This window comes from Pempheris klunzingeri, chromosome 11, assembly GCF_042242105.1.
Source record: "Pempheris klunzingeri isolate RE-2024b chromosome 11, fPemKlu1.hap1, whole genome shotgun sequence".
NCBI classification, from domain to species: Eukaryota; Metazoa; Chordata; class Actinopteri; order Acropomatiformes; family Pempheridae; genus Pempheris; species Pempheris klunzingeri.
In genome coordinates, this window is record NC_092022.1 from 10949807 (window position 1) to 10976723 (window position 26917).

A 26917-nucleotide genomic window follows, 5' to 3' on the forward strand; every position below is an offset into this window, starting at 1 on the left:
GAATCAATGTTTCAGCTCATAGACGCCTTCCCCAGGAAAGAAGAATGGACTCATCTGAATGACATATATATAGTGCTTAGGACAGGAGATTCAAAGCTCATTGGGTAATCAACACGAACATAGAAACGTAGTGCATAGAGAGTTCATCCAGAGCCAAGAAAGGTCTCCAATATAAACACGTCCTCTTGAAACCAGCAGGTATAAAACAGATAAACACATAAAATTATTCTTGAATCCAAACTAACAAATATATCTACAAATGGACCTAATGGATCTACTAATGGACACTATATATACACTGGAGTTACACATATTTGACCTTATTTATAATGTTGTATGTGTTAGGAATTCTGTTCTGTAATTTTTGGTCTGTGGAAGGTTTTGAGTCACTTCAATACAATTGGGTGCTACATAGAAACTTTACGTCCACAATATAATACATCAATGCACATCTATCAGAATAGCATTCAAATCTATCAAAATGGTAGTAACACTCAGGTACTACTTTAGTAAGTACAGCTATGCAAAATGTATGCAGTCTAATGCAATGACCCTGCAATAAACCCTTAAGGTTATAATGTCCAGGTTTTGCTTGGACCCATTTTAGAAAGGTGCAGATTCAACTTCATTGTTGTTTTGGAGGATGTTTGTGTTGCTGTTGAACTCGGAGTTATACTGGCAGGTGTTTCTATTATTATGTTATCTATATCAATAAGGGTTGGCTGAATGGCAGGAACACCTGTCAGTATTACTCAATAAAGTCCACCAGCACCAAAAACTAAAGCCTCTAAAATTACAATAAATCCGTCAGTCAGACAATTCCTTGAAATTACTGATTAATGTGTGAGTTAATTTTCGAGCTCTTGAAAGCAGGGGTGCTGTGGGTGTAGGTCGATTAATTAACATAATGAGTAAAAGTTAATGTTGCCTTAAATCATTTACATGTGAAATATTTACATGAATATATCATTCTCAAATTACATTTGACAGCACAGTCTAATGGCCACAAAAAAATACATGTAAGTTGGTTTATATTCTGCTCTCTGCCTCCAAAAACCAGAGTGACAACTAATACTAAAAAGATAAGAGCCTCAATCAAACCATAAAAACACAAAGGTAGAGAGAGATAAGCTTGACTTACAGCACATAGACCAGAATATAGAACTAAATAAAATCGAGCCATCTGCACCTTCCATAACTGTGATGTTTTTTGATGTTATCTTCCAAACAGTTCTTATCTCTGCAGCTACTTATGAGGACTCTAATAGATGAAGACTTCCATTGTTGAGAGCACTTCTCAAAGACAACATTAGGGAGACAATGACAACAGAAGGCACAGAGGCTGCAGCAAGTCTTTTATGATGACTTAAAGATCCCAAGAGAAATTATCATAACACAGATGCTGGAGCAATTTTCTTTCAGGGATTTCATATTTTTTTAAAATGATGATATCATGATGGCAGAGTGTTTTTAAAGTAATAATCTGTCATCAGCCCCTCTCCCAAACACAACACTGAAACCACACAAAAGATCTGATGAGCTTTCAACATCTCTAAGTACCACTCCACATAATGCCTCACTCCCCGTGCTGGGTCACGTTAATTAATGGTGCTATCTCTCTCTCATTTCTGTCTGAAACAGGTTAATTTAACACGATGGCTAAAAGGCTGTTTCAAGCTTCAAACTGATGGCTTTTTAAGAGTTCAACTCCAACTGGATGTCAGAATACTGATTTTCAAGGCTTTATTAATTCTAACAACAGATTTAGGTGAAAGTGACGTGTGTTTGACAGTAGCTGCATTGACATTTATTCTAACAATAATCCGAATTAGTGCTCAATCAGGTGTTTAAGGATAGTAAAGCGGCTTTTTCAAGATGAAATTTGATTCAGCAGTATGTAGGTTGAATCTTTCATAACCATTAAAAATATGAACATTTGCCATATAAATGTTTTTATTTTAGATTAATTTCTTATTTGGGAAACCTATATTCTTTCTCAGAGGAAGCATCTATGTATATGGGATGTTTACTAGTTTACTCTTGAACAGACGGTGAGTCTACTGTTCAATAGTAAACTAGTATGTTCTATTCTATTCTATTCTACTCTAATAAAGCTTTCACTTCAGTGAAACACAGCAGCGTTCTTAATGTTCAAAATGCATTCATCTTTATAAAATGTTTTCTTTTGATGGAGTGCTGGACTTGTTGTTGTGTTATGTATAATACAGTAAAGCATTTCTTTCTCATAACTCTGCCTGCTGTGTGTGAAGCCAGAACTGTGGGCAGGATTTTTGATTGGCATGTTAGAGGTGGTATCATTCTCCCTCTATTTGGGAAACATGGCTTCCTACGCTAATCTTTATGTTGTGATGTTTCTTTGGAGTTTGTCTTCATGAAATTTAAGTTTCTGTCAACATTTATCTGTTTTGAAAAATTACTTGGAAAGCAAAATCTGATAAAAATGGTCTTTTAATTTTATCTCAAAGAACACAGGAGATGCTGGTCTACTGCTGTAAAACTACTGTTGTCAATGGAGTCTGGTGACTTAGGACTGAGCAATATAACAGCTATTTCTGGCTAAACAAAAAGGGTCACGCAGGTTCATCTGTGTAGTATTGTTGTCATCTACTGGAGCATCTACTGGGTTTAAAAATTCTCCAGTTATCCTTTCAATCATTTGCAGACAATTTGGACCCGCTGTTTATCTTTTTTTAAGGTCTCATTTGGGACAGACTGCTTTCAGACATTTATTATTCCAGTAAGTCCCTAATATCCCACACATTTGTGAATAGTCTGTTATCTCTCACTTCTATCTTTGAGCTTCCTTCCTCCCAAGTGTCATGCAGAAATATGTCTGCACCCAACTAAAGTAAGAACAGCAGTGGGGATGCTATGACTACGTGCCCCAGCAGCAGCCAGACCCACTGCTCATATTTAGGTTACTCAGAACTTGGATAAGTGTTTATCAGGATTTTTTTCCTTTTTTTTTCTTTCTTTTTTTTTTTACAAGATACACCAACCAAATGCAATAAATGTATGTGAATGCAGTACATTCTAATTTGGACCTACAGTGTATTAGTACTTATTGTTTGTCTATTGTCCTTCTCCCTCCATTTCCCACAGCGTATCAAGGGCAAATTAAATCAGAGGTGAACAGGTGATTAAGGTAGGGATGGAAATGCTGTTGACTTGAGTGCATGTGAATGTGAGCGTATGTGCGGATACAGTATGCGTGTCCGTTTGTGTGAGCCAGCAGCCAGAGAAGGACTGGATCTGGGACACTCAGCCATCAGTGGCAAAGCAGCAGGAAACTAAAACCAGGGCAACCACTGATCCACTGAGAAACATTTCCATATGTGACAGGTTGTCCACCCTTAATTAAGCTCTCAGATCTTCTCCATATTTTATCATAGTCATTCATATTCATTCACACTGTAGTTGTGGATGTGGACAACATCTTCTCCTATGTGGAAAATTCCAAGCCAGTCAGAAACCGCAGTCAATGATAGTAAAGAAAATACAAACGGGTGTTCATGCTGCAGTGGGCAGAGTCAACGGAGCCAAAGTAATGCACTTAAATATACAGTATTAAATCTCACAGCACTGATTTTCTACTTTATTTCCATGTTATTAGTCACACCAATGAAATGTTTACAAAACCCACAACCATGGATGGATTACCGAACAGGGCTGCTGGGCTTAGGCCCAAGGGGTCAGGCGGCCCCTAAGCCAGAGCCTCTGTGTGATGTCGCTTTTATTAACTTTGCATTTTTTCTCGCATTGTCAAAGGGCTTAGTGTGTTTCGTATCAATAACAGAGCCCTCCAAAACCCTACTGGAAAACATAAGGAATAGGCAAAACACTGACTTTGTGGTTTGAGCTTTGTGGTATTTTGTTATGGTGCTGTTGGACTGCGTGCGTCCGTTATATATGACTCATAATTACGACAATGAACGTGGCATAATGTTCTTTAATGTAGCCTAAGTTGCCCTGGAAAAACGTATGTGTTGTGCATACTGGAAATATGGGGTCGATTGTCTCTTGTATATCTCAGTTCAATGATGCTGACATTTTTGTAGTTTTAATGGACAGTATTTAGGCTACACATTGGCCACAACATACTGTAACTCTGCATCATCATACAACATCTATAACAGATAGCCAATAGCAAGTATTTAATTATTTATTTGATCAGCCTTGCCCTTGGGTGCTCAGCCCATTCAATGGGTCCACCTTCCTGAAATTAGTTGTAATTTCACAAAATGATGCTCTGACATACACGTGTTAACCTCAGTTTTAAGGTGCACCAAGAGAAACTTGTTCTCTCCAGCAGATGGATGTGAAAACAGCCTTCTAACGTCAAACATCATCATTCTGCACAGTGAAGCTCAAACATCCAAGTGAATTAAGCAAACACATTTTTGACTAGAGGGGGATTTTAAATACATGTTGTCAGTCTTTCTGTTTCCTTGGCCTAAGGAGCATGACACAAAGGTCATATGTAAATATATTGTGTCTTCATAAGAATAGAAACAGCATAACTGTCAGACAAACACTGGACTCACCCTCCTTTGATGTAATCCAGGAAGGTGTGCTCCGACTCCACAATGAATGACAACAAGGACACCTGAGGAAAAAACAGGTCCAAACAGATTATCTCAATTAAGGAGAGCAAAATCTTGCAATCTACACATTAACACTGGCCACTGAGCTAACCACCCACAAAATCACTTATCCACATCATATCCACAGCATATTAGTATTACAATCACTGAAAGAACATCAGTGTGGCTGAGCGCTGATGGATGATCAGTGTGATGGATAACTAGCCACAGATTTTAATTACAGAGTCAGTGCGTGCAGCAAGAGCAGCCAAAGTAGTCAGGCAGTAACAAAGCTTTGGCTCATTTATAAACATTCATCATTACTCTTCACTAATGAGACACATACAAGAGTCCCTTTATGGATTACTATGCGCTTGGATATTTGCCCTGTTTGAGTCACAAAATGTTTTCCAAACTACCTATATTCTCTGGATCGTAAGTCTCTGAGACTGGAAAAGGAAGAAAAACCTGCCTTGTGAAACCCACTTAGAGGAAACCAGATGAATACCAAAGTAAAGGACGGCAGGGGTGTGAGTGCACCACGAGGTTTGCTCTTATCTCAGAACTCAGACTCACCGTCCCAGAGTTGATGTATCTCTTTTTCTTTATTTTCTTCTTGGCATTCACCACCTGGTATGAAGGCAGGGTAGAAAAGAAGGATAATGATAAAGTAAACTTGCAGCACAATTCTTTTCATCCCCCCCTTAGGCAAGTAATAAAAACATCTTTGTCCTCCTACTCCATGTCTGTGAGGGTAATAGAGCATAGGGACTGAATCCAATAACTACAGTAGGTGAGAATGAGATAGCATTGATCATGCCTCGCAGCAAGATACAGATTATTCATGGGGATTTTTATAAGGACCTACACTGTGCTGTACAGCTCACATGCAAATTGCCAACCTTGGGGATGCTGGAACACATATCTCAGTCCAAAACTATTTACTTACAATAAATAAAAAGATAACACATAACACATACTGACAGAATTACACTGTAGTATGTAAATTCACCAGTGAAAAATATATCAGGGTGATAAGGAAAAGCGAGCTGATGAGCGATTACTGAACTGCCTGCTTTAAATTAATGTTACTTACAGCCAAAAACACGTGTGCAACAGTAAGCCATCAAGGTCAAATTCCAGCTGTTTATTTTATTGGTGTGCATAAAAACATAATGCACAAGCCTGGATGAAACTGCTGTATTATAAAGTAAAGGGTATCCCGCTCTCTTCCTTTCTCCTCCTCTCTCTGCAGGCTATACTCCTCCGATCTGCCTCAGTGGTTTCTGATGCTAATCCTCAACTCCTCCAACTCAGAAGATGCCTCATAGCACCGCAGCCGTCACTCAGTCACTGCTAGGTTCACATTACGTCACACAGACATCATCCTCAATTACACCGCCCTGTGTTAGCATTAGCCTGCTGTCATCTCATCTCACAGAACGAATGTTAGCAGGCCTACTGCATGTCAGGTTGAATCCACGGGAATCTGCAAAGAGTCAAATGCGGCGACCAGTGACCTATTCAAATTCTGTATTTGTCAACAGTGTTTGACCACATCTTGAAACTTGACTCAAGGGCACTGACCTGGCAAAGAGTGCATTAAGAAACTGCTGTGTTTCATTTTCTAATTAAAATACAGGAAGGTTTGGTGAAGGGTAATGGATGCACCTTCTTCTGCCATGTCAGCAGCGTGAAAGGGCAACTCTGCATGCCACTCACTAATTCTGTCTCTCCTTACCTATCCTCATCTCCCTACCATCCTCTCCCCTTCACTCTCTTCATTGGCCCTGTTCTTTCCTTAAGCCACCTCCATGACTAATTCAAAGGCTAATGTAACATGGCAAGTGTTTTAATGAGCAGGGACCGATAGGAGCCTCCCAGCGCCTCAACAGTAACACCCAATATGACCCTCCAAGGACCTTCTAAAAAACTCAGATCAGCAGCAGAAGTTTGTTGCATTCCCATTTGTATTCCCAGCACAGAAATACCTTTCCTCATCTGGTCTGCTGCAACACTTAACCTCTCAGATGCTTTATGTTGTGTAGGGTGAGGCGAGACAGAGGAAGCTAGCTGTTAATCTGAAATAGCCACAGCTCCAGCTCAAACAACCACAGCCTCCTAAAGTCATTAAACTTTGGATAACAAGACCTTGCAGAGCCAAAGGGCACACTGATTTGGTCTTAAATTGATGAAAGTTTCTCACACTGGTACCCAGAAATGGAGCTGAGGTTTGTTTTTGTGCCCTAACCGAATAACGTTTGTGCCAAAGGTGCATCAACACCTGATTCATTAATAAGCTCACAGCTCTGTCCAGCCACAGTATGCTCTATGTGCTTCCCTCGACTTGAAACACATTAAGTGATAGGAGTGGACGCTTAAATATGTCTTATTGCTGAAACAGGAAGACATTCAGAATTAGATATGAAGGTCAGGTTTACATTGTGAACTGAATTCTACTTTAAAGTATTTTAAAGAGATCAAAGAGGAACTGATGGAAAAATTACATCATACAACATGATTATATATAATAATATATATCAGGAATAGATATTTAAAATGAAGAAATATGTCACTTCAATCGCTGTTTTAAATAAAGGTCCACTGCTCTGAGGGACATCACTTTCTTTAGCTCACCTCATAGACGTTTAACTGGCTCTGACCTCGACATAGCTCTTTGTAGCTGGTGGTGAATTCACCGATGAAATCGTGGCTGGAGAAAAAAGACAAAAGTTGCATTAGATACTGTTCATTAAGATACAGTAGGAAAGGATGGGATGAGATATTATTGAGTTTATATAGTGACTTTGTTTTTGTAAACATTACTGTTGCTGCTCTAAAAACATTAAGTTATATTTACAATATAGATATGTTCTAATCCTGTTCTCAATTTTTCATTTTTAAAGTTATTATATATTAATTATTATTAATAATTAATATTAATTAATTATATATTACATTATAATTATTTAGCAATGTAAAAGAACCGCTAACAGTATCACTAAAGAACAGAACTGATAAGGAGTATCATTGTGTGTAGTAGTATCTACAAAATCCTAATGATACCCATCCCTACAGTAGGTGCAGCCTGAAAGGTAGAAGATAAAGGCACCACAGCTACGGATGCAAAGATGGAATCCACTAATTATCTCTCAATGAAAAAAAAAACAATTATGGGACAAAGATTGTGAATGTGAGGAAATGTTATGTGAAAGGAAGAACTCATGTAAAGGGAGAAATTCATAGACAAGTGGGCAAGAAATGGGGAAAATTTCATAAAGTACATAAATGATGAATGTGCTGTAACTACTATGTGTGCGAGCGCATCCATTACCTCCCATCTCTGTCCCAGTCATACACCTCCACTTTGATTGTTCTGTAAAATACATCAAAAGAGAGGAAAAAGTGTTTGCGTGAGCACATTTATCCAACTTGTGAGCCCCTACCCAAATGTCCTTGAGGGGAAACTTCACAGAGAGCATTTCTGAAATGACACAGCCAAAAAAAAAAAAAGATATCAAAGCTCAATAATGTTGTGAAGGCCAAATTAAATCAATCAAGAAGAGCACACTCTGTTTAGCATGCATAAGATGTAATGTCCTTCTGAGGATCTATGGAAGGCTGATAAAAATATTAGTTACCTATCTGAGGCTCAGCTGCACTGCACATTGAGAAGTGTCGGTTTTTATAATACAGTAGCTAATGACAAATCATTTAAACGACACTGAGATCAATACAGTTCCAAAAAGCTTATTCGGCTTATGCCATTCTTGCATCCACAAACAGGAAAAAGAGTCTACTTAGAGTAGGCTGGTAAACTGCCATCAAGGATTTTAATGAACAGAGTAAGCTTGTGTTTCTCACAGAAGACAGAGCGGGTTGATAGAATTGCCAAAAGTTAGGTGAAGCATTTCCCTGCCCAAGATAGAAAACTAACCTCTTGGGAGGGAGCATATTTTGCAAGCACCAAAATAAGTTGGAAGGCGAGAAACCAAATAAGTAAGCCTGAGAGAATTCACTGAGAATGAGGAAAGTGCTTCCTCTCTTCCTCTTGATCTGATGGAAAGATCAGTGCCAGCCCCCTTCCCCCCATCAGATGCTGTCAATCATGTGTCAGTGGGTCCAGGAGGAGGCAAGGTGATAGAGACCTGCCCTGTTATCCTGACCTGAACTCATTCTGTCTGCATCTAATGTATTTCCCTTCCAAACAAACGAGTGCGATCCATGTAGCAGATCCATGTAGAGAGAGATAAAGCGAGAATTATTCTGTGAATCTGTGTAAAGAAACATTTTCTCTCTAAAAATACTGAGACAACGTCTAACACAGCCAGATAGTCAGATTTCCGAGTACAAATTTTCCCGATGTTACCAGACCAAAAAAATGTGTTTTTTGACACACTGTGTCAAACAATATCAAGTTTCTCTAATGTCATGGTCTCGCATCTAATGATCAGGATCATGAGCAGCACTACAACACGATCAAATCTACTGGTGAAGATACAGAGAATGAGTTCCTGGATCAAATATAATTTTGGTTCCTGCATCCACTGCATGAGTGGAAATGGGAGGGATTTCATTTTCTGATCACTATTAAAGCCATGAGATTACAAGAGATTTGGGAGATTCACGTGAGGCTGAAAGACATGACTGAGAAGATGGAGTAAGCACAGTTCATGACTCCACATGTATTCTTGGGTTTTACAACATGTAATGAATCTGTCTGTCCTTTTTCAGTTATTTGTGGTGGAGGTCTTCTCGGATCCATATTCTTTATATATATTTGCAAACTCCCAAATATTGTTATTCTGTTTTTCCATAGTCTAACTTGACTTTTTTTATTTCCATTACTCTGTGCACAAGAAATCCATTGTATGTCTGGCCAGCCTGGAAAATGGATCCCTCCTCTGATGCTCCTCTGAGGTTTCTTCCTTTTGAATTAAGAGTGTATAGGCTAGAGGGTGCCATATGCAGTACAGATTGTAAAGCCCTTCGAGGTGTATTTGTGGGGTATATAAATTAAATTGGCATGACTGATTAAATTGACTTGAAAGAACACAAAGAAACACAGCGGCTCAATCTCTGAAATCTTCTGAAATGCCTGAGTCAAAGAAATTCAAGGCCTCATAATCACTGCACATACTGTGGGACACCAGCCATTATTACCCTTATATTTTACTTGCTGAGAAATGGACAATTAAATGAATGAAATGTGGATCTTGAAAATGGAGCACATCAAAACACGCAGCACAGCAAACTGAGGATATTTCGCACCAAATGTGGGAAAACCCTAAATTGCCAGAGATTTCTCTTGCCATCAAACTCCTCAAAGGGAATCAGGCGTCTTTCATGCTTCCACTCCATCTGTCTGACCCAATTAGCTTCTCCTGGCAGGTGAGCAGAGACGGGATCGAAAGGAGGAACCTCTGTTGACACCCAGCGTGGTGTAGAGGGCAAGGTTTGACATGTTCTTTGACGACTTCTACACACTTTCATGCTTACGCAAACACAGACACACACACGCACGCACGTACACAAGCACATAGCAGAGCTCCTCTGCGGTTCCAGCCACCTGTCAACATCTATAGAACCTGGAGTGCAGCCGTTTTTTCCTCAACCCTCTCACTTTCTTTAGCTCTCCTCTTATTTTTTGTTCTCCTGCCAAAACTCTTCCTGCTCCTCAGGAGTCCCACGAGGGCCTTTGCTCTGAAGAGATTCAGATAAGATAAGAGATGCCACTGGAGCAGCCAATCATGAAGTTAAAATGGTCTGAAACGTTCTCGCCACTTGTGGGAAAATCAATGAACAGTAGAATGTAGCTAGAGATAGGCCTGTAATAATTCTCTATTTCAACAGTACGTAAAATAACGGTAAAAAGTTGTATCTTAATTTAAGGCACCCAACCCAAGTACACAGCATATTGAAACTCTGCGTGGCTTTAATTTCCCCTGGAAAATCTCATTCCATCTGAGTATATATATGTGTGTGTGCGGAGGACACTTCATTGGACATCATCATTTATACTACCTGTCATAGTCTCCGTTGCAGAGCGCTCTGACAGGGATGGAGAAAGGCTGCCATACAGGGTTCAGCGTGTTCTTCACCACTTCAGTCTTGTGGCAGATGGTGAACCTGAAGACGCAGATCGACAGGGATTCAAAACTGTAAGAGACACATCGCTAAGAAAGAACCTAATGTTGAAATCTCTCTATTTCTGCTTTGCTTCCCGACCATCACTGAGCTCTGCGCTTATATCTTTATACCGCTGAGTTCAAGGGATCTCAGTGTAACTCTCTCAACCTTGGTTTCCATCATCTTTGATGTCCCCGCCTCCTACCTGTCTTTGATAAGGTAAAATGAAGAAACCCATTGAGACAAACTCACGTGCCGTCCTCGTTGCTTCTGTAGAAGACCATGAAGGGGTCTGACTTTCCAAAGAAGTCCTTTTTATCCAGTTTGTTGGCGCAGAATTGCATGGTGGCGTAATCCTACAGACAGAGGAAGAGAAGAATGAAAAGACAAAAAAAAGTAAAGGGCATTGTAAATCCTTGCTCCTGCCTCTGTTGGCCTCCTGTTGTTTGTTTATACATGCTGTGTGCCAAGATATAAAAGCACTGAAGCACCAAATAAAAGCAAAGTGCTGACTGAATCCTAATAAGAGCACAGAGAAACCAGCCAGTGGGCTCTAGTTTCCAAAACCTGCAAATGCATTCATTACCATTTCTTTATTATGCAACTCCACCATAACAACAGTGGATGGGATAAGGGATATCAAATTGAAAATATCTTGAATATAATCATAGTAACAGTATGAGAGACCATGCAGAGGCACAGAAATGGATTCTAAAACCCTGCACATGGAGGAGGGAAGGCTGTGTACAAAAAGGATGTAGAGGGTGTGAGTGCAGCTAATGATACATTAGAAAGGCTGGTATTACCATAATTATACTCATTTAGGCAGCATTTCAATGCATGCTGTCATTACAAAGACAATGAACATGCCCCATAATGCTTTTGGATGCAGACTGTCTCCCTGTGTTCAATTTATCAGTCTACATTTTATAATAATGAGGCTGCATAGTGGTCACAGACTAGACAGGTCTACATGAGAGGAAACTCTGCAGTGTTCTCTATAGCGGACAGGGTTTATTTGAATGCTGAGTCTTTTTTTGAAACACTTGAACCCTTGAAGTCCAGTGTGTCTAATCACCACATCTTAAAGCGTGAGATGTGACACCAGAAGAACTTCTGAGCCTTCTATGAGCAAAAAGAGCGGCTGTCTTTACTCTGGTCTCCCGAGCTTTTAGGGTTTGAAGGGCAGCTATTAGATCTGATTCAGCATGGTGCCGGGCAAGGCCTCTATCGATTGCTTTAACCCACATCACTGTGGTGCGCTCTGCCTCTGACCGGCTTCTCACTAACCCCCATCACACCACTTTATGCTCTGGACACAGACAAATCACAAAGCAGCCTCGATCTCTGAGACAACTGCTGAGAAAAAGATGGATGCCCTTATATGAATACATAGCAAAATAACTGATTATCGCTGTTGTTTCCAGTCACAGTTTATGTTTCCAATCAACACCGTGGAAATGCTGAGACACAAGCAAAGTAAAGAGCTGATTAAAACAGTCAGTGGTGGCTAAATGAAGCAGGGACATTGTGCATCTACATTTATTTACCTATTTTCATTCCCTACTGTCATTTTCGGTTATTATCTGTGTTTCTACCAATTCTACAATATAGATAGAGAGTAAGATAATAGGAGATTGTGTTTTTCCAATATGTGATGCTGGGAACAGATCTGCCAAGTTATAGAGCCATCCACTGTGCAGTTTTGTACCTGAAGTGTCTCAAGTTCTCCCCTTGATGTCTTTTCACAAGAACATCTAATTTTCCAAGTTCCTATTACGGCTCATTTTGTGGATCAAAAAAGCCAACACATAATGCTTGAGGAGTTTTCTTGGGTCGGTTATTCAAGCCCTTAAAAATAGTGGAATCCTATAACTGTCCTGGTTAGCCCTGACACAGTCTCTACAATTACAATATCATGGCAACACGTTGACTTAAGCCTTCATTAGGCACAGATAACATATGCCCACTTTGGTGCCTAGCAGTATTCTCTCATTAAGTGGGGAAAAAAGGCAGAACATTCATTTCACCCACTGAGGTTTAAGAGCAGCAGGGGAATGCTGAGTGCAGTCTGCAAACGTCACTCCATTTTTCTGCTCTACCAAGAAATCGCTGCACGGGGTAAGCGGCAGAGCAATGCACACATGGTCTTTCAAAGGAATATCAAGCAACGCAGACAATACTCAAATTCATTACATGTGCCTATGGCATCCTCAGGATTGCATGCTGTTGTGAATCATCAAATGAATCATGAGCCAGTTTGTATGACTCAGAAATTAGCACCAATCCCTTTGTATGCTTTACACATCACTCCATTCATTCGGGTGTTTGTCCATTGTGACTGTGGGGCTCAGGTGGAGGATTTTGTCATTGTGTGTGAATACTTGCTTATAGGGACATGCAGCATGCATTACAAAATGTTAATGGTAATTGGGCTCATTGGTGAGTATAGAAATGGAGGGCTAGGGTGTTTTACTGCTGTCATGTAAACTTTTGTGTGGTTTACTTAGACTTAGAGAACTGCGGCTGGACTGTCAGGAGGATCTGAGAGAGCGCCAGCCGCTGCTCAGCATGTCATACGTGCCAGAGATAACGACAGCCAAGAGGAAGCTTTTGATCCATGCAGAGGCTGTTGCTCTGTCTAATGATACCTGGCAAATCCTCCACAGAGGTGAGAGCCAACCTGCCTCTCGGTTAACAGTCCCTGCAGAACTTCCCTAGTCGATTTAAATTCTGCTGGTTTCAGTTTCCCCAAACAAGAGCTGCAGTGTTTACCTCAGGCAAAGCAGCAACTCTGCAGTCTCCATTTATTGGTCACAGGTGGATTATAGAATAAACACCATCCAGATGGATTGTAGCAGCTCCAAACTGCTATAATTCACAGGTGTGGGGCCGGCGGCAGGGTCTTCAGACTATTCGACTATATTATGCCTTTTCTCTCAGTTTTCTGTTCTTCACTCAAACCCAGGGCATCTCCCCTCAGAGTCAAGTTCTGTGTAAATAGGACGGGTCTGGAGTGGCATGTCAAGTCTGTGTCTCTCTAATTGAGTCTGAGAGAAAGGAAATGGTCATTTGTACCTGTAATGATCATTTGCATTTATATTACAAAATCACTTCTTGAAGTGGTGCTTTGCAGTGATTATGCCGACTCCTATCATCGCAGACCCAGTGCACCTGATGACTCACAGCAGCCCTTCGATGACTGCGAGCACTGACACATCAATCCAGCAAGGACCAAATCAGTAATGGTTATCATGGCAGTTTTATTATCAGTATGGCTTATCCGTCTCACTCTCATCAGGGACTGTTTATTTGTCAGGAAATTAATGATGCTATTAGCAAAACTTCAAAACAATCTCAAAGTCAGCCACTACTACTGTTAAGCCAGGTGCTTTTTGCTTGGCATGTATGACTGGAAGGTACAAAGTTTTGAATCATTAGATGCTTACATGCATTTGGATATCATAAAACATTTATATAATAGTTGCAGCTCAATGGCTTGTTTTATAGCCTCCGAGGGAGGCCAGTTGTTCTGGCCAATAAGTCTTGCTATACCGGCAGCAGTATAATGTGATTATTTACTATCTTCATTTAGCAATGTGGAGAGAAAGCCAATGGGCATTAGTGGACGCAGGTTATTATACATGCAGGCTCATGCATTGACATAACACGTATAGAAAGAAATGCCTGTATTAGTGATTGGAATGAAGGTGGGCTCATTAAATAGCCATTCAAGCTCATAGCATATTCACTACGTAAACAATTTCCAAATGACAAACACAATTGCATAGTGACATGACGCATCCCGCTGGTTTAATGGGGACACTTACGATACAATATATCTTCCTGAAGTCAAGCCTATGAAACAGCCACTTCACTGCAGCACGCTTGTGAACATTACTAGACATGTACACACTAGACACTAGTGCATTATGTGGCTCAAAAAAACACACACCTTTTCCCTTCGGTGTGTCACATGCAATTTCAGTGACATGACATAATCAATCAGCTGCAGCAGTAAATATGTTCAATTAAACTCTAATGTGCCGTTGGTAATGGGCCCATTTAAAATCAGATCAGTGAATATTGCAAAACATTTATTATGAAATTATTAAAAGATATATTGGACACAGCATTTTAGACTTACTCTGCAATTTCCCAGCTCCTCAGCAGACAAGATAATGGTCCCACATTTCTTCCCAGGTATGCCACTGTGAAAACAAACAGATATAATTCACTCTTATGTTGGCTTAAATGGCACAGACGAGCACTGTGTTGCATTTTGCAAGACGTACAAATCCTGCAGTGGAGTCAATAAACTGCGCGCATCTCTAATGTAGATTTCATAGTGGTTGATGAAGATTAAAAATGCAGCAGAGTTACTCTTGGCAGCACCTTTTTAACAATGTTGGTTGGTTATTCTTGAATCGTTCTGAATTCTTGAATCATTGGGTCTCTCTTAATTAAAGAGTTTGGTCTTGACAGGCTTTACATGAAAATGTCTTGAGATAATGTTTAGTTATACATTGGCACCATATAAATTAATCTGATAATTTGATTGATTGAAGTCCAGTTATCTTTTCATTAAAGGCTAAAGCATTGATTTTTCACTTCCTCTATGACATTTCCACCAGAGATCATGCCAGACATTTAAATGATAATAATTAATAATAATAATACATTTTATTTATAGGCGCCTTTCAAGGCACTCAAGGAAAGATTAACATTCATAAGGCTTATTCAGCAGTTGCACTTTTCATAATAGGCTGATAACACAGGCAAATTGTTACATAAAATTACGCCCTTAATATAATAATGCATTACAGAATGGCAAAGTGGCAATAGAGTGACAGTTTGACAACTTTAATGTGCACATTATTTTGTTTCACCGCAGTAACTGAATCAAAAGCAAGTTATAAATACTGACTCTTGACTTTTTCAGTACAATGAGGAATCAAACTGCTGAGACACAAAACTCCTCTGATCCCTGTTTGCCACCACCACACTGAGACTTTAAAGCTATGCAGGTCTGCAGCTGTTTACCACTGATTCCTGCTCCAGCAGATGATCAAGACATATCGTAGCACACGAGAGGTTCCCAGCGTGTCTGTGTTTCTACGCCTCACCTCTTCAGTAGCTTGCCAATCCAATGGTGCTGACAAAAATAGAGACAACATTGCTACAGAGTTTGTCCTAAATGTCTTTTAGCTGTACTTTTTGAAGTGGAACAAAATGAGATTTTTTTTTTTTTTTTTTTTTATATATATCTAATCTCACCAACTTTCAGCATCCACTGAAGCTGTGAGAAGTCAGAGCCTATTCCACACAACACAGAGCAAGACAGCATATCTGCTTTCCAATCATACAGTAGCACTCCAGCTGCGGACGCTCCTGTCATCCTTCCAGATAAAGAAGGAAATTGCACAAGAGACTTGCTGTGGCCTTAGCTGGAGGCCAATCATTAGAAGGTCAGACTTGCTGCAGATCCTCATCAAGCTGTGACAGTTGATCTGACTGGCAGTAATACTGGATTCCATACTGCTTAATGGGAGGCAGTCTTTGCCTACAGCAGCAGAAGCTTGCATTATTTACAAAAGTAATCTGAAGCAGAAACCTGCAATCGCTGAACGTACAGTACTGAGTATGCCAGGACACCTATTAAGAGAAAGAGAGTGGTTTCCTCTTTCTTATCTGCCTGTGCAGGAAGTGTTTGCTGTGTTTTTAAGAGATATGGTACAGGGTGCTTCCATCAACCTTTTCTGGTCTTTCTCTGGATCCCCAGGCCCATATTACAAACAGTGTGAAGCTCCATAAAAGCAGCTATAGGCCCTGATGCATCAACTTTGATCAATACTTTAATAAAAATCCACTGACCAAAAGCATTCAACAGCAAGAGCTGCACATCCACCAGTGTGTGCAAGACAACTACCATGGTCGCAGCCTTCAATGAAGCAAAATGTAAAATGAAGCCATCACACTCTGAGAGGGCAGGCACACTTCATACTCGAGCTCTGTGGGTGCTCTATGGAGACCAATCTCAAGGTGAATTAACTGCCCTTGAATTATTGATGTTTCACTCCAAGTCGCAAACGCACAGTTTGATGACGCTTCAAAGTGCCAGTAAACCCCTCGCCAATGAGGCCAGTAAACCCTGTACACTCCACAGGTCAAGCTATCTCCCTCAGGTCACGCTCATGGCCAACACTTCTTTCAAACTGGGAATGAAACCCAGCGATTGGTAAAATATGAGCTCCAAACACTTTAAGATGCACCACCCTCTGCTGCCGAGACAAGAGCAGGTACCAAAAGGGCAATGGTGTTTTAAATTACGCATGCATTATTGAATGTGGCATTTTCTCGGACAATAAGTAGTTAACATGAAGAGCGAGCAAGCACTGAATGGATAAATACAGTTCATTTATCCGTGGCACATGGGTTCCTTTTTATTGCCCAGACTGACAGTTTTCTGCTAGTTCTAACAGCTTCTGTCCTAAAATGTGACTGCTGGTGATATGGAGCGTCCGGCATCAAGAGGCCTTATTCACTCAGCACTCATTCACTGAGGGTTCCTCAGTGGAAAACACTTTGATGATGAAATTATGTGAAATGCACGGCTGTGGTCCTCCTTGCAGTGCTATCTGCAATGAACAAGGCCTGCAGTCTGACTGCTGTGAGGAACTGATGGGCTTTAATCAGTTGGTCATGTAAATGTGTGTCGTGTTTGTCTAAACTGATTCTGCTGTTGTTGTTCAAACATTTAAATATTCAAATTACTACAGTCAAACACCATCAGGGTATTTTGTGATGTTTAGCAGTCCGGCAGTCAACAGTCAACAGTCAACTCATGTCAAATAAACAACATGACAGCATCAGTGTTTTAGGTTACTTCATATCTGCACACAGTATAATGTGAAACATGTTTTTAGTCTTTCCCTACCACTGAAACACAGGATCTATTTTTCGATACGCCTTGAACTTTCTTCAATTGTCACCTTTGGCTAATAATATCAACGTTGGCAGATTACCAAGCTCCATATTTTTAGCCACATTACTGTAATACCAAAAGCATTGATATATTGTAAATTCAACACTATCATAAAATGTCACTGGTACAGGGTTTCTATTTTACGTCAAACAACAAAGGATGGAAAGTGCATCATATGCTCACACAATTCTGTTACTTAATTTCTTTCAGATTTCAAGCAATTTAAAATTAAGAGGGCCAATAGTAGGAATGATGGTGAAGATCAGGTCACTTTGAAGAGGCAATAATGATGAAAGAGAGAGAAGTGCAGACAGTTGAATAGAGTTTTGATGAGGTGGTCTTGTTCAGAGGAGACTGATGCCTGTTATCATCCATGGCTGCTGTGCTTCCAGTGAATGATTAATGTGATATAATAAAGGCATTAGAGCCTCCAGCATCTCGGCAATGCAGGTGAGAAGTGACTGCACTAACTACATGCTAAGTAGCTATGCTAGCTAATTAACACCATTCACGATACTCCATAATTCATACAGGCACTTACAGGCTTCCCTTGGCACTGAACAGACACAGTGCCATATGTGTCTGACCAATGCAATGCCAGTCGATGATGTGTATTGGTGTTGCTTGAAAATCTCAGAGGCCCTTATATTTACTGTCACATTAGCGTCATGTCAGCGAGGGCTGCCTCTTGTGACGCTCAGCCTTGTTAACCCAAACCCAAAGGATCAAACAGAAATCCGAAGGGGTGAAAGGTCAGAAATGAAACCAGGCCTTATAGCAGACTGGATTCCTTTTCCCAGTATGAAATGGAAGGAAGTGCTGTCAAGCTCTTAGCTCACACTGAAACAGAGAGTTAGCCACGGCTTTCTTGACAGATCCCTTGTTTGGTCAACTGAATGCAGCGAGATCAAGCAGCATATTTCAGCATCACTACAATTACTTGGCAAAAGTTTCTGATGCTACTGTTCTGCAGAATATCAATGAGAATACTGAGACTGTCTCTTTTCTAGAGGGGGAAAACATCCAAGTCCAAAAAACAAGCATCAAATATCATTGTGCATGACATATTATATTATGGATATTCAGGCTCAATGTATGGTCTCTATAATTTCCCATGTAGAGGCAGTTGCTGTCAGAAAATGGTGATTCACAATGCCTGTATTCTCCATTACCTATCAGTGCGGAGGTGGGGTGGATGGAGGTTGGTGAGATTAAAGTCCGAAGAGAGAGAAGGAAGCAATTGTTGATGCCATTCACAATAGGTCATTAGGATGAGGAATGGTCTTGATATTTAACAATGCCGCAACGTGTCACGCATTTGAGAGTGGGGGAGGGTTATCTGCTCAACAATATGAGTGAGAGCCCCAGAAGAAGAAAAAGATTCTCTTCACACTGCAGCTGTTGCAGGGTGGGTCTACATTTTTGTCCCTACAAAAATAAATGACTGCAGTGTTATCATGCTAAGAAGATTGTTACTTTGCAATTTCACACCTAGGGATAAGTAAATTAAAACATATTATCTGAGAAGTTGGAGTGCAGCTGGACAAGAAATAGCATCGTTTTCACTGCGCAAAGAATGATTTCAATGAGCTTGCCCACATTAGTGAATCCAATGAATCTCTCTGGTTGACAAGGGGATAAGGGTAAATGAACAAATCTAACAGGTTTGAGTTAAGACCAACAGAGACCGTGTGGAGACAGATAATCTGGCTTTGTGCCACTGTAAACGTTTGGGGCATTGGGCAGATCATAGTTGAACAGAATTAGAGAAGGTTGCCAAAACTCTATGTGGGTTCAAATGGGATTAAACTCCTAATCCCCTTGATCTTCATGCACAGATAAACATCCATAATCCCTCACCTCACCAGGATTAACAAAGAGGGTGAAAAGAGCACCAGGTAATTTAAAAGGACACCAGAATACCTATAAGAGTAGTTCTCAGAGAGGAAAAAGAGAGCTGCTTCCTACTGGTGCTGTGAGAGGAGCTGGCGTTTGTGTTTATAACCAGGTAGCTACAGACCACCTGTGCTAAGATCTTTGATGCTTTGTTATAATGAGCACAAAGCAAGTAAAAAGGGCAAAAAAATGAGGTGCAGAAAATGTCAGATGGAAATACAAAATAACCAAGAGTAAAGAATGTGTTTGCCCTTTGTACCTGTGGAAAAGAGGTGCCAGGCATGAAACCACATTGTCACCAACACCTCATCTCTTTTTATTGTTGCAGACATGTAACCTAGTGGGTGTTATTCACTGGATACCCCAGGTCTCCCATTGATGCATAATGCACTGATGCACAACTTCAATGAAAGAAAATAATCCTGTTATTTATGGGAAGTCTCTTCGCTTTTATGCTCTCGCTAATTATGAATTCTAAATATGAAATATGATTACAGATTAAATGTATTTCATTTTATGAGTGTGTGGTGATGTAAGGAGACTATTGTTGACGTTTTGATTGCATAAATTATGGTGCAGGCTTTAATCACTATAACAATGTTTGATTTATTGTGATTCTAAATAAATGAGGCATTCATCAACCACCTGCAAGCTAAAAATTGCTTGTTTTGAGGATTTCTGTCAATCAGACAGAAACTCTTTCTCCTCTTAAAGGCAAAAACTATACAATGTCACCACAGCGAGTTCACTTCCTTTCCTCTGCTGCCAACAAGAAAAACTCTTTTCTAGAGGACATACTTTTGTTTACTTCTGTTTCAATTTCCCCCTGGCAAGAATGGAGCATCCCTCTCTATCACAGGCCAAAAGAGATGCCTGATTCTCTTTGCTATTCCACATATGATGCAAGTCGTATTTCATCCCACTTTCACACTGTAGGTCCTTGACATCAAATCACAGCTGATTCTCTTCTCCCTTTTCCCTACTCCATCACGAGGCCACGGTACCTTTAGCCCCTTCACCTGGTGCTGGGGGGCGAGTAATGGAATTCATATCATGTTGCGCTGGATCGCCCTGACCTCCTCTGTGGTGGTTACTGCTTACTATAGACTGCAATCCGCGTGCCAACAGATCATTTTCGGCTGCTGAATAGATAAATAACATGGGAGTGTTAAACTGGGGCAGCAGAGCGCTCATTCAGAGACTTTCGGGGTGCTTTCTCACCTTTCCAGCAGATGAAAGTGCGTGGCCGTGACAGAAATGAACACTGTCTGCTCTGAGTGCAACACAAATCAGCTAAGCTTATCTGCAGAGTAAAAACCTCCGTTGCCCTTGCCTGCTCTTGCTCCTGAGGCCTCCATTATTAGTGTGAAGACAAAAATCTATTGTCTTATTAAAGACAGAGCTATAAAAAAAACAAGACCTTTTATAACCGCAGTGTGTATTAAATGAGCAGTTTTTACTCATTCAAGAAAAATGGGAGACTTTAATGTGATGCCAAAGTCCTTGAAGAGTCATAAACAGAGCAATTCAACTGAATACCAGGTGAAAAAACACTTTACTTCAGGAGCTGCGCTGCTGAGGAGGGTTTTTTGTCTCATGTCAAAGAACCAGAATGATACCTAGTAAATCCCTCTTTCATCGGACAAAAAGGGTTCTTGTGCAATCAGCACGGTTGGGCTTTTCCACACCTAAGCAGGAATACCCATTATTAGAGAGGGACCCTTGTTAGTGCTCAGCCTTAGAGCCCAAATTGGCATTTAGCGAGGCAGCAGAACGATCTAATTGTGTGTGATGTCCCGAGGCAGAGAATGCTGATTACTGTAAGACATCTAAAACACTTCACCACCCAGTTAAGTAATACAGGCAAACACAGGCCTAAGCCCATGTTTGGGTAAAGAAACACTCTCCCTGCTTCCCACTCCGTCCATTTACAGGAGTTCTTTGATTAAGGATTTTCAGTTTCACCAAAATGAATTTCTCTCACTCCCACTCATTATTTAGATCTAAAGCATATGGGTTTTTTTTTCTTCATCTCAGGAGAACTGCCACCATGTAGCTCCGAGCAACACTAACCAACAACTATAAAAGAACTGTGAGTATCTGAAGTCAAGATGAAGCTAGAGATGCCTTCTGCTTCAGTTTTCGTTCTGGTGAGTCACACAGCTACTTGACGCAGTAGATTGACATCTTTTTAACAGTATAAAGATGTTCTTAAATTCAGTTTGTTGTACTTTGGAATGAGAGTATGTAAAAAGTCCATCTTAGAAAATGTATTTCATCTCAGCACTTTTAAGCCTCTAACTGTCCTTCCCCCAAGCAGACACTGTCCAATCATGGCTTAGAAACTGTAACTAGGTACGGCAGGCTGGTCAAGCTTTGGATTTCACAGCAATTACTTACTACATTACTATCACATATATGGTGCTGAATGCTATCAGAGGATTTAGGCTAAAAGTTGGCGACATTGTTCTGCTCTTTATTGGATTTGGGAACATTTACACTCCAGCCATTGTTATCCAGGCAGCGTTTGTCAAACACATCAGTAAGTTCTCATCCTAAAAATATTGTTTAAGTAAGTAAGTATATGAGCTAAGCAGCCAAACAGGGTTATCTTAGGCTGAAAGCACACTTATGTTTTTCCTCATCATACTCATACTAGGATGACCAAGTACTGTATTTCCAAGTCTTCCTCATGGGTCATCAACTGGTGAGGATGCCGACGTTTCGCTGACTTCATTCTTTAAGCACAGTATCATGCAAATTGTGTTGCCATCAGGTTTATACTCAAGGTCCTTTTTACTGGATTCTCCTATTAAAACATATAAGCTTACCGCCAACTCAGCTGATGTTGGCTTAATTAAGTAGCTAGCTACAGGTTATACAATTTGCCGACAATAGCTGTAACTGTAGCTGGAGAAAATCAACAGTCGTCGACTAGAAATGAGATGCTTTGACCATGCTTTCGGTGGTAAATATGCTGCCGTTATCATTGTAAACTGTAAACTCCACAGGCATGGCAACGGTAACTGTGTGTGTGTGTGTGTATGTACTGGGGGAGTGGGGATAAGGAAACTGATTACAGGTTTTCATGACAGGACTGAAGGCAAAGTGAGGATTTTTAGCATAATGAAGTCTGAGCAGTTGCCCTACAAAAATCAGCACTGCTTCTTATTTGTGTCTTACAGTTTTACTTCATCCACTGAGGGGCTGTGAGCAGCAGAAACTTGGGAACAAGTGAGACAGCTACAGTGCAATGGATGAGAGCCCTACGGTGCAGTTGACTTACTAAACTATGGGATACAATGCAAGTGCAACCTAGAATGCAATCAGAAACTGCTGCTTAAAAATAACCACAGAGTAGAATCAACACCTCTGACTCAGTCTCAACAACTATCAAACACTACAGGTTTCATCCATGTAGTATATACTGCATTCCTGTTGGGTTGCTGGTTTACATTACGTTGCCCTAGTTTTTCTGTATTTAATACTAAAATTCGATTATAGGGAGCCAAAAAGCGATCCTTAGAGATATATGAGCACATATACAGTGTTGAAATGCAGTCTAGACCTCAGCAGGAACATAAGGATGAGAGCTTGAGAGAGCATAATAAAATAATTTAAATTAAAATACCAAAATTGATTTCATTTGAAACAATAACACGTAAACAGTCTTTTAAATATCTTAAATGTGGACGTGTTTTTTGTTGAGAGATGAATCACTCAAATAAAACATGATGAAAGCAGAGCCGAGCTTCCTTTTAAAAACATCATAATCATTCATCATCATCATCATCATCATTTATCATTCATATGCACCAAAGTGAGCAGCTATCATTTACCATGCACACCAGCCAACGTGCCAATCAAAGCTTAATCTTGAAAAGTCAGTGTTGATTGTTCTGACTTTGCGTTCCCTGAGGCCCCGTCACACAGCTAAATGTGACAGACCCACTTTGAGGCCATTTGGAGCTCCAGTCTGCACCAACAGTGTGAGAAGGACTTTCTGTTTGCTTCTCTCTCAAGGCTCTCTGCTGCTTTATTGATGTTGGCAGTTCAATAAAGATGTGGGCCAAGCAAATATATTTTTTGATAGCTATTATTTAGGATTATAATCAGAAAGTTACTACAGAAGTTGGACATTAACGTGGCCTGTGACACAGTGGTCACTGCGCATAATGAGCCATAAATTCCCAATGATATAATTCCCTGTGATTAAAAAAAAGATGTTTATCAAATCAAGCTTCTTGTGATTGTGATCAACTATTGGCTCTGCTCTGGCATGTTTTAATCGAATTATGTCTTTATCAAAACGAGTACAAATTCAAGACAAAATTTATCAGTTTAACTCACTTTCATCTTCTCTATTTTTATTCTTTAATTTTTGAGTTACACCCCTGGGCTTACATAAATCTAATTTCTGCTTGGCTTTTGACTTTGAAGATTTGCATTCAAAGTACCGCTGCGTTGCAGGCTCTGTTGAGCTATAAAGACAGTTTTTGTTTCAACAGTTTGTGGCAAAAACTTAAAGTAAAATACAGTAACATACACGGTTCACACAGATAACAGGGCCAGTGGCATAAAATTAATATCACATCAAACGTCCATGGTACCTCCACATCCAGAACACATTCTGGCAGAGCATGAATTTCATTTTGACTTCAAAATATCATCATACTGTATAAATAGAGTCATTTGTAGTGTACAGACTTACTGTATCAGACTAAAGATAAATACCATCAGCCTATTGTATGGAGCTCTCATGTCTTTCCTCATGATTGCAACTGGAGACATTAGCTGATCTGTAACTTGAGCTGAGAAGTAGTAGTGCAGTAGAAGGTGCTTACTGTAACTTATACATTTCTGCAAATATTTTCTTAAACTTCCTACTCAGTTACCACTCTATAAGGAGTGCTGTAGAAATAACTGAAAGATAAGAATATTCCCTCTGATGATGGTTTGGTTCCCACAGGTGAGATGCATTTCAGATGAGCCTTTGATGTGAGCTACAGCTCTCAATTTATTCATTTCAGCTTGCACATTTTTTATATATTATTTTCTAGATTTCTACGAATCCTTTTCCTCCCTTGGCTCTCGTGGGTGCAGCCAACACACCCACGACAGTCATTGTAGGTTTGTTTATGGTTCATTTCCTGCTTCAGGCAGGAAGGCGCATACAGCAGGAGGGCGCATTCAGAGTAGGCTAATGGGTTTAACATGCTAATGTTGTGCTGCAGTCATATGCTCTAGTGTGTGGTATAATTTACCATAAAAACAGAAAAGGTTAGTGCCATTTGTATGAAGAACACTATTATCATGTTACCTATACAGCCAATTTAGTATTCCCTCCCACAGGCTATAATCACAGCCATGAGAGCTGCGTCACAGCTGACATATTTTTCAGTAAAAACTGCCATTGCACCTGTATTAGCCAATCAGTTAGCTTTGCATTTCCTCGGCTACCGAATAACTTTAATAAATGCTCCTCATTAAAACCAGATTATCAACAGAAAGGATTTGTACCACTGTGTCACTTCAGTGCTTCATAGCTCACATTCCTTCTACCAGCGTACGTTTCTGTATTAATAAAGGCATGTGGGGCGAGCCATGCATTTCTTCTGATCTGTTATTTTCCCCCCACGAACAATAAGTCTGTGGAAATTTGCTCTGAATGCAAAGCAAAAGCATTATGTTTGTCCCCCCACAGACAAATTGATTGAGGTAAATTACTGAGTGGCAGGTAATGTTACTGCTTAGGTAACAGGGAAAGGGAGCGTATGTGCGTGGGTGTTTGTGTGTACGTGAGTATGTATGTGTGAGCGCAATGTGAGTACAAGGAAACCCACATTATGAATACTTACAGCACATACACCCCAACACTACTTCAAAATTCAGTGCTCACAGAGTAAATCACAATTTTGAGTTTAAGACTTGCACATTTTGAAGGCTATGCAATGCAGCTGCGATAAAGTTTGTTGTTCAATACATGTAACATGGAACCCATCTACAAAACTGCAAAACTAACAACAAAGGGAAACAACATAAAAGATCATTACACTTCCTGGTTTGGGAAACATCTGTGAACATGATCCACAAACCAATTTCATCTGCTCCAAAATGTACTTAGAAAAGCAAATTTGTAGTATACAGCGTAACTGTATTTTCTATGAGATAGGGTTGAAGCTATGTATTTGCCACACTGTGGGGACACAAAACTGTACACACTCATATGTGTGGACTCACCATCCATCTGGGGACAGAAGTTTGGAGGCAAAACATGGCTTTGAGGTGAAGGTTCGAATTATGACTGGGTTAATATGGGGCTTAGGATTTGGAGGCATGTAGCGGTCATGGGACGAGGGCAAGTTAGTAAAATGTCCTCACAAGTGAAGTAGTACACATTTGTGTCCGTGTGCATGTTTGTCGATTGGAGCAGAGAGTGAAAGGAAGACAAAATAAGAGAGAGGGAGGGGTTTGGGGGAGAAAAAAGAAATGGAAAACACAATGAGGAGAAAGGGGGTCAAGCTAGAAAAAAAGAATCTGGTGGATGGAATGAGGAAGAATAAATGAGAGATGAAGTGTGGAAAATAGGGAAGGGGGTGCTGATGTGCTTCTTAAGCAGGTCATTGGATGCAGTGTGCCTTGGGAGGGCTCGTTTAAGCATGGCTAACAGATTTCCTCAGTCCCTGTGGGAGCCGTTCCTCAAAGCTCCAGTTCTGAGAGGCACTGTCACTGTCTGGATGCATGACGAGGAAAATGGAGCACATAGCCATTAAACTTCTGTCTATCACAGGAGGGGAGGAAAACTCTATTACCCAAAGACACTGTTTAGCTGTTTAGCAAAAGGACAGGATTGAAAAAACCGTACTGAATATAATCAGGACCAGAAAATCAAAAGAAACCTATACTTTTCTTGTGTTTCTGAATTGCTGCTCTGGGACATAAAAGCTGTCGGGACACTTAACAACAACACAAGTGAAGGTTTTCGTAAGGGGTTATTTCCTCATTTCTTCAGTTCGGGTCTGTAACGACAACCATATCATCATCACCCTCTGCTGCAACTAAATTGGATGTTGCATCAGAGCAGAGTCTCAGCGGAGATCAAGGTGCCCCACTGAAGCAGCAGAATCAATACTTTTGTCCATCATGTCTGGGGGCTCCTGAGCCTCCCGCCTGTCTCTGATGTGGGGTGTGCAGCCTAGTTTACAGCATACTGGTGAACACTGTCTCTTGATCCTGCTCATCCTCTTATTCAGCACTGAAGGGCACTGAGCTCTGTAATCCACCGCCACCAGTCCCTGGCAGA

At 40.4% G+C, this 26917-nt stretch overlaps 1 protein-coding gene across 1 annotated transcript in view; it reads right to left on the reverse strand.

The window, feature by feature from the left end:
- Window positions 1–26917, reverse strand: part of cpne5a (copine Va) — a 65995-nt gene that overhangs the window by 18065 nt on the left and 21013 nt on the right. The window contains exons 8-14 of the mRNA XM_070839196.1: window positions 14881–14944; window positions 10986–11089; window positions 10629–10733; window positions 7939–7980; window positions 7242–7317; window positions 5181–5234; window positions 4566–4627 (exon numbers count right to left, since the gene is read on the reverse strand). Coding sequence (XP_070695297.1) covers window positions 4566–4627; window positions 5181–5234; window positions 7242–7317; window positions 7939–7980; window positions 10629–10733; window positions 10986–11089; window positions 14881–14944 — 507 coding nt within the window. The remainder of the gene's footprint in view (window positions 1–4565; window positions 4628–5180; window positions 5235–7241; window positions 7318–7938; window positions 7981–10628; window positions 10734–10985; window positions 11090–14880; window positions 14945–26917) is intronic.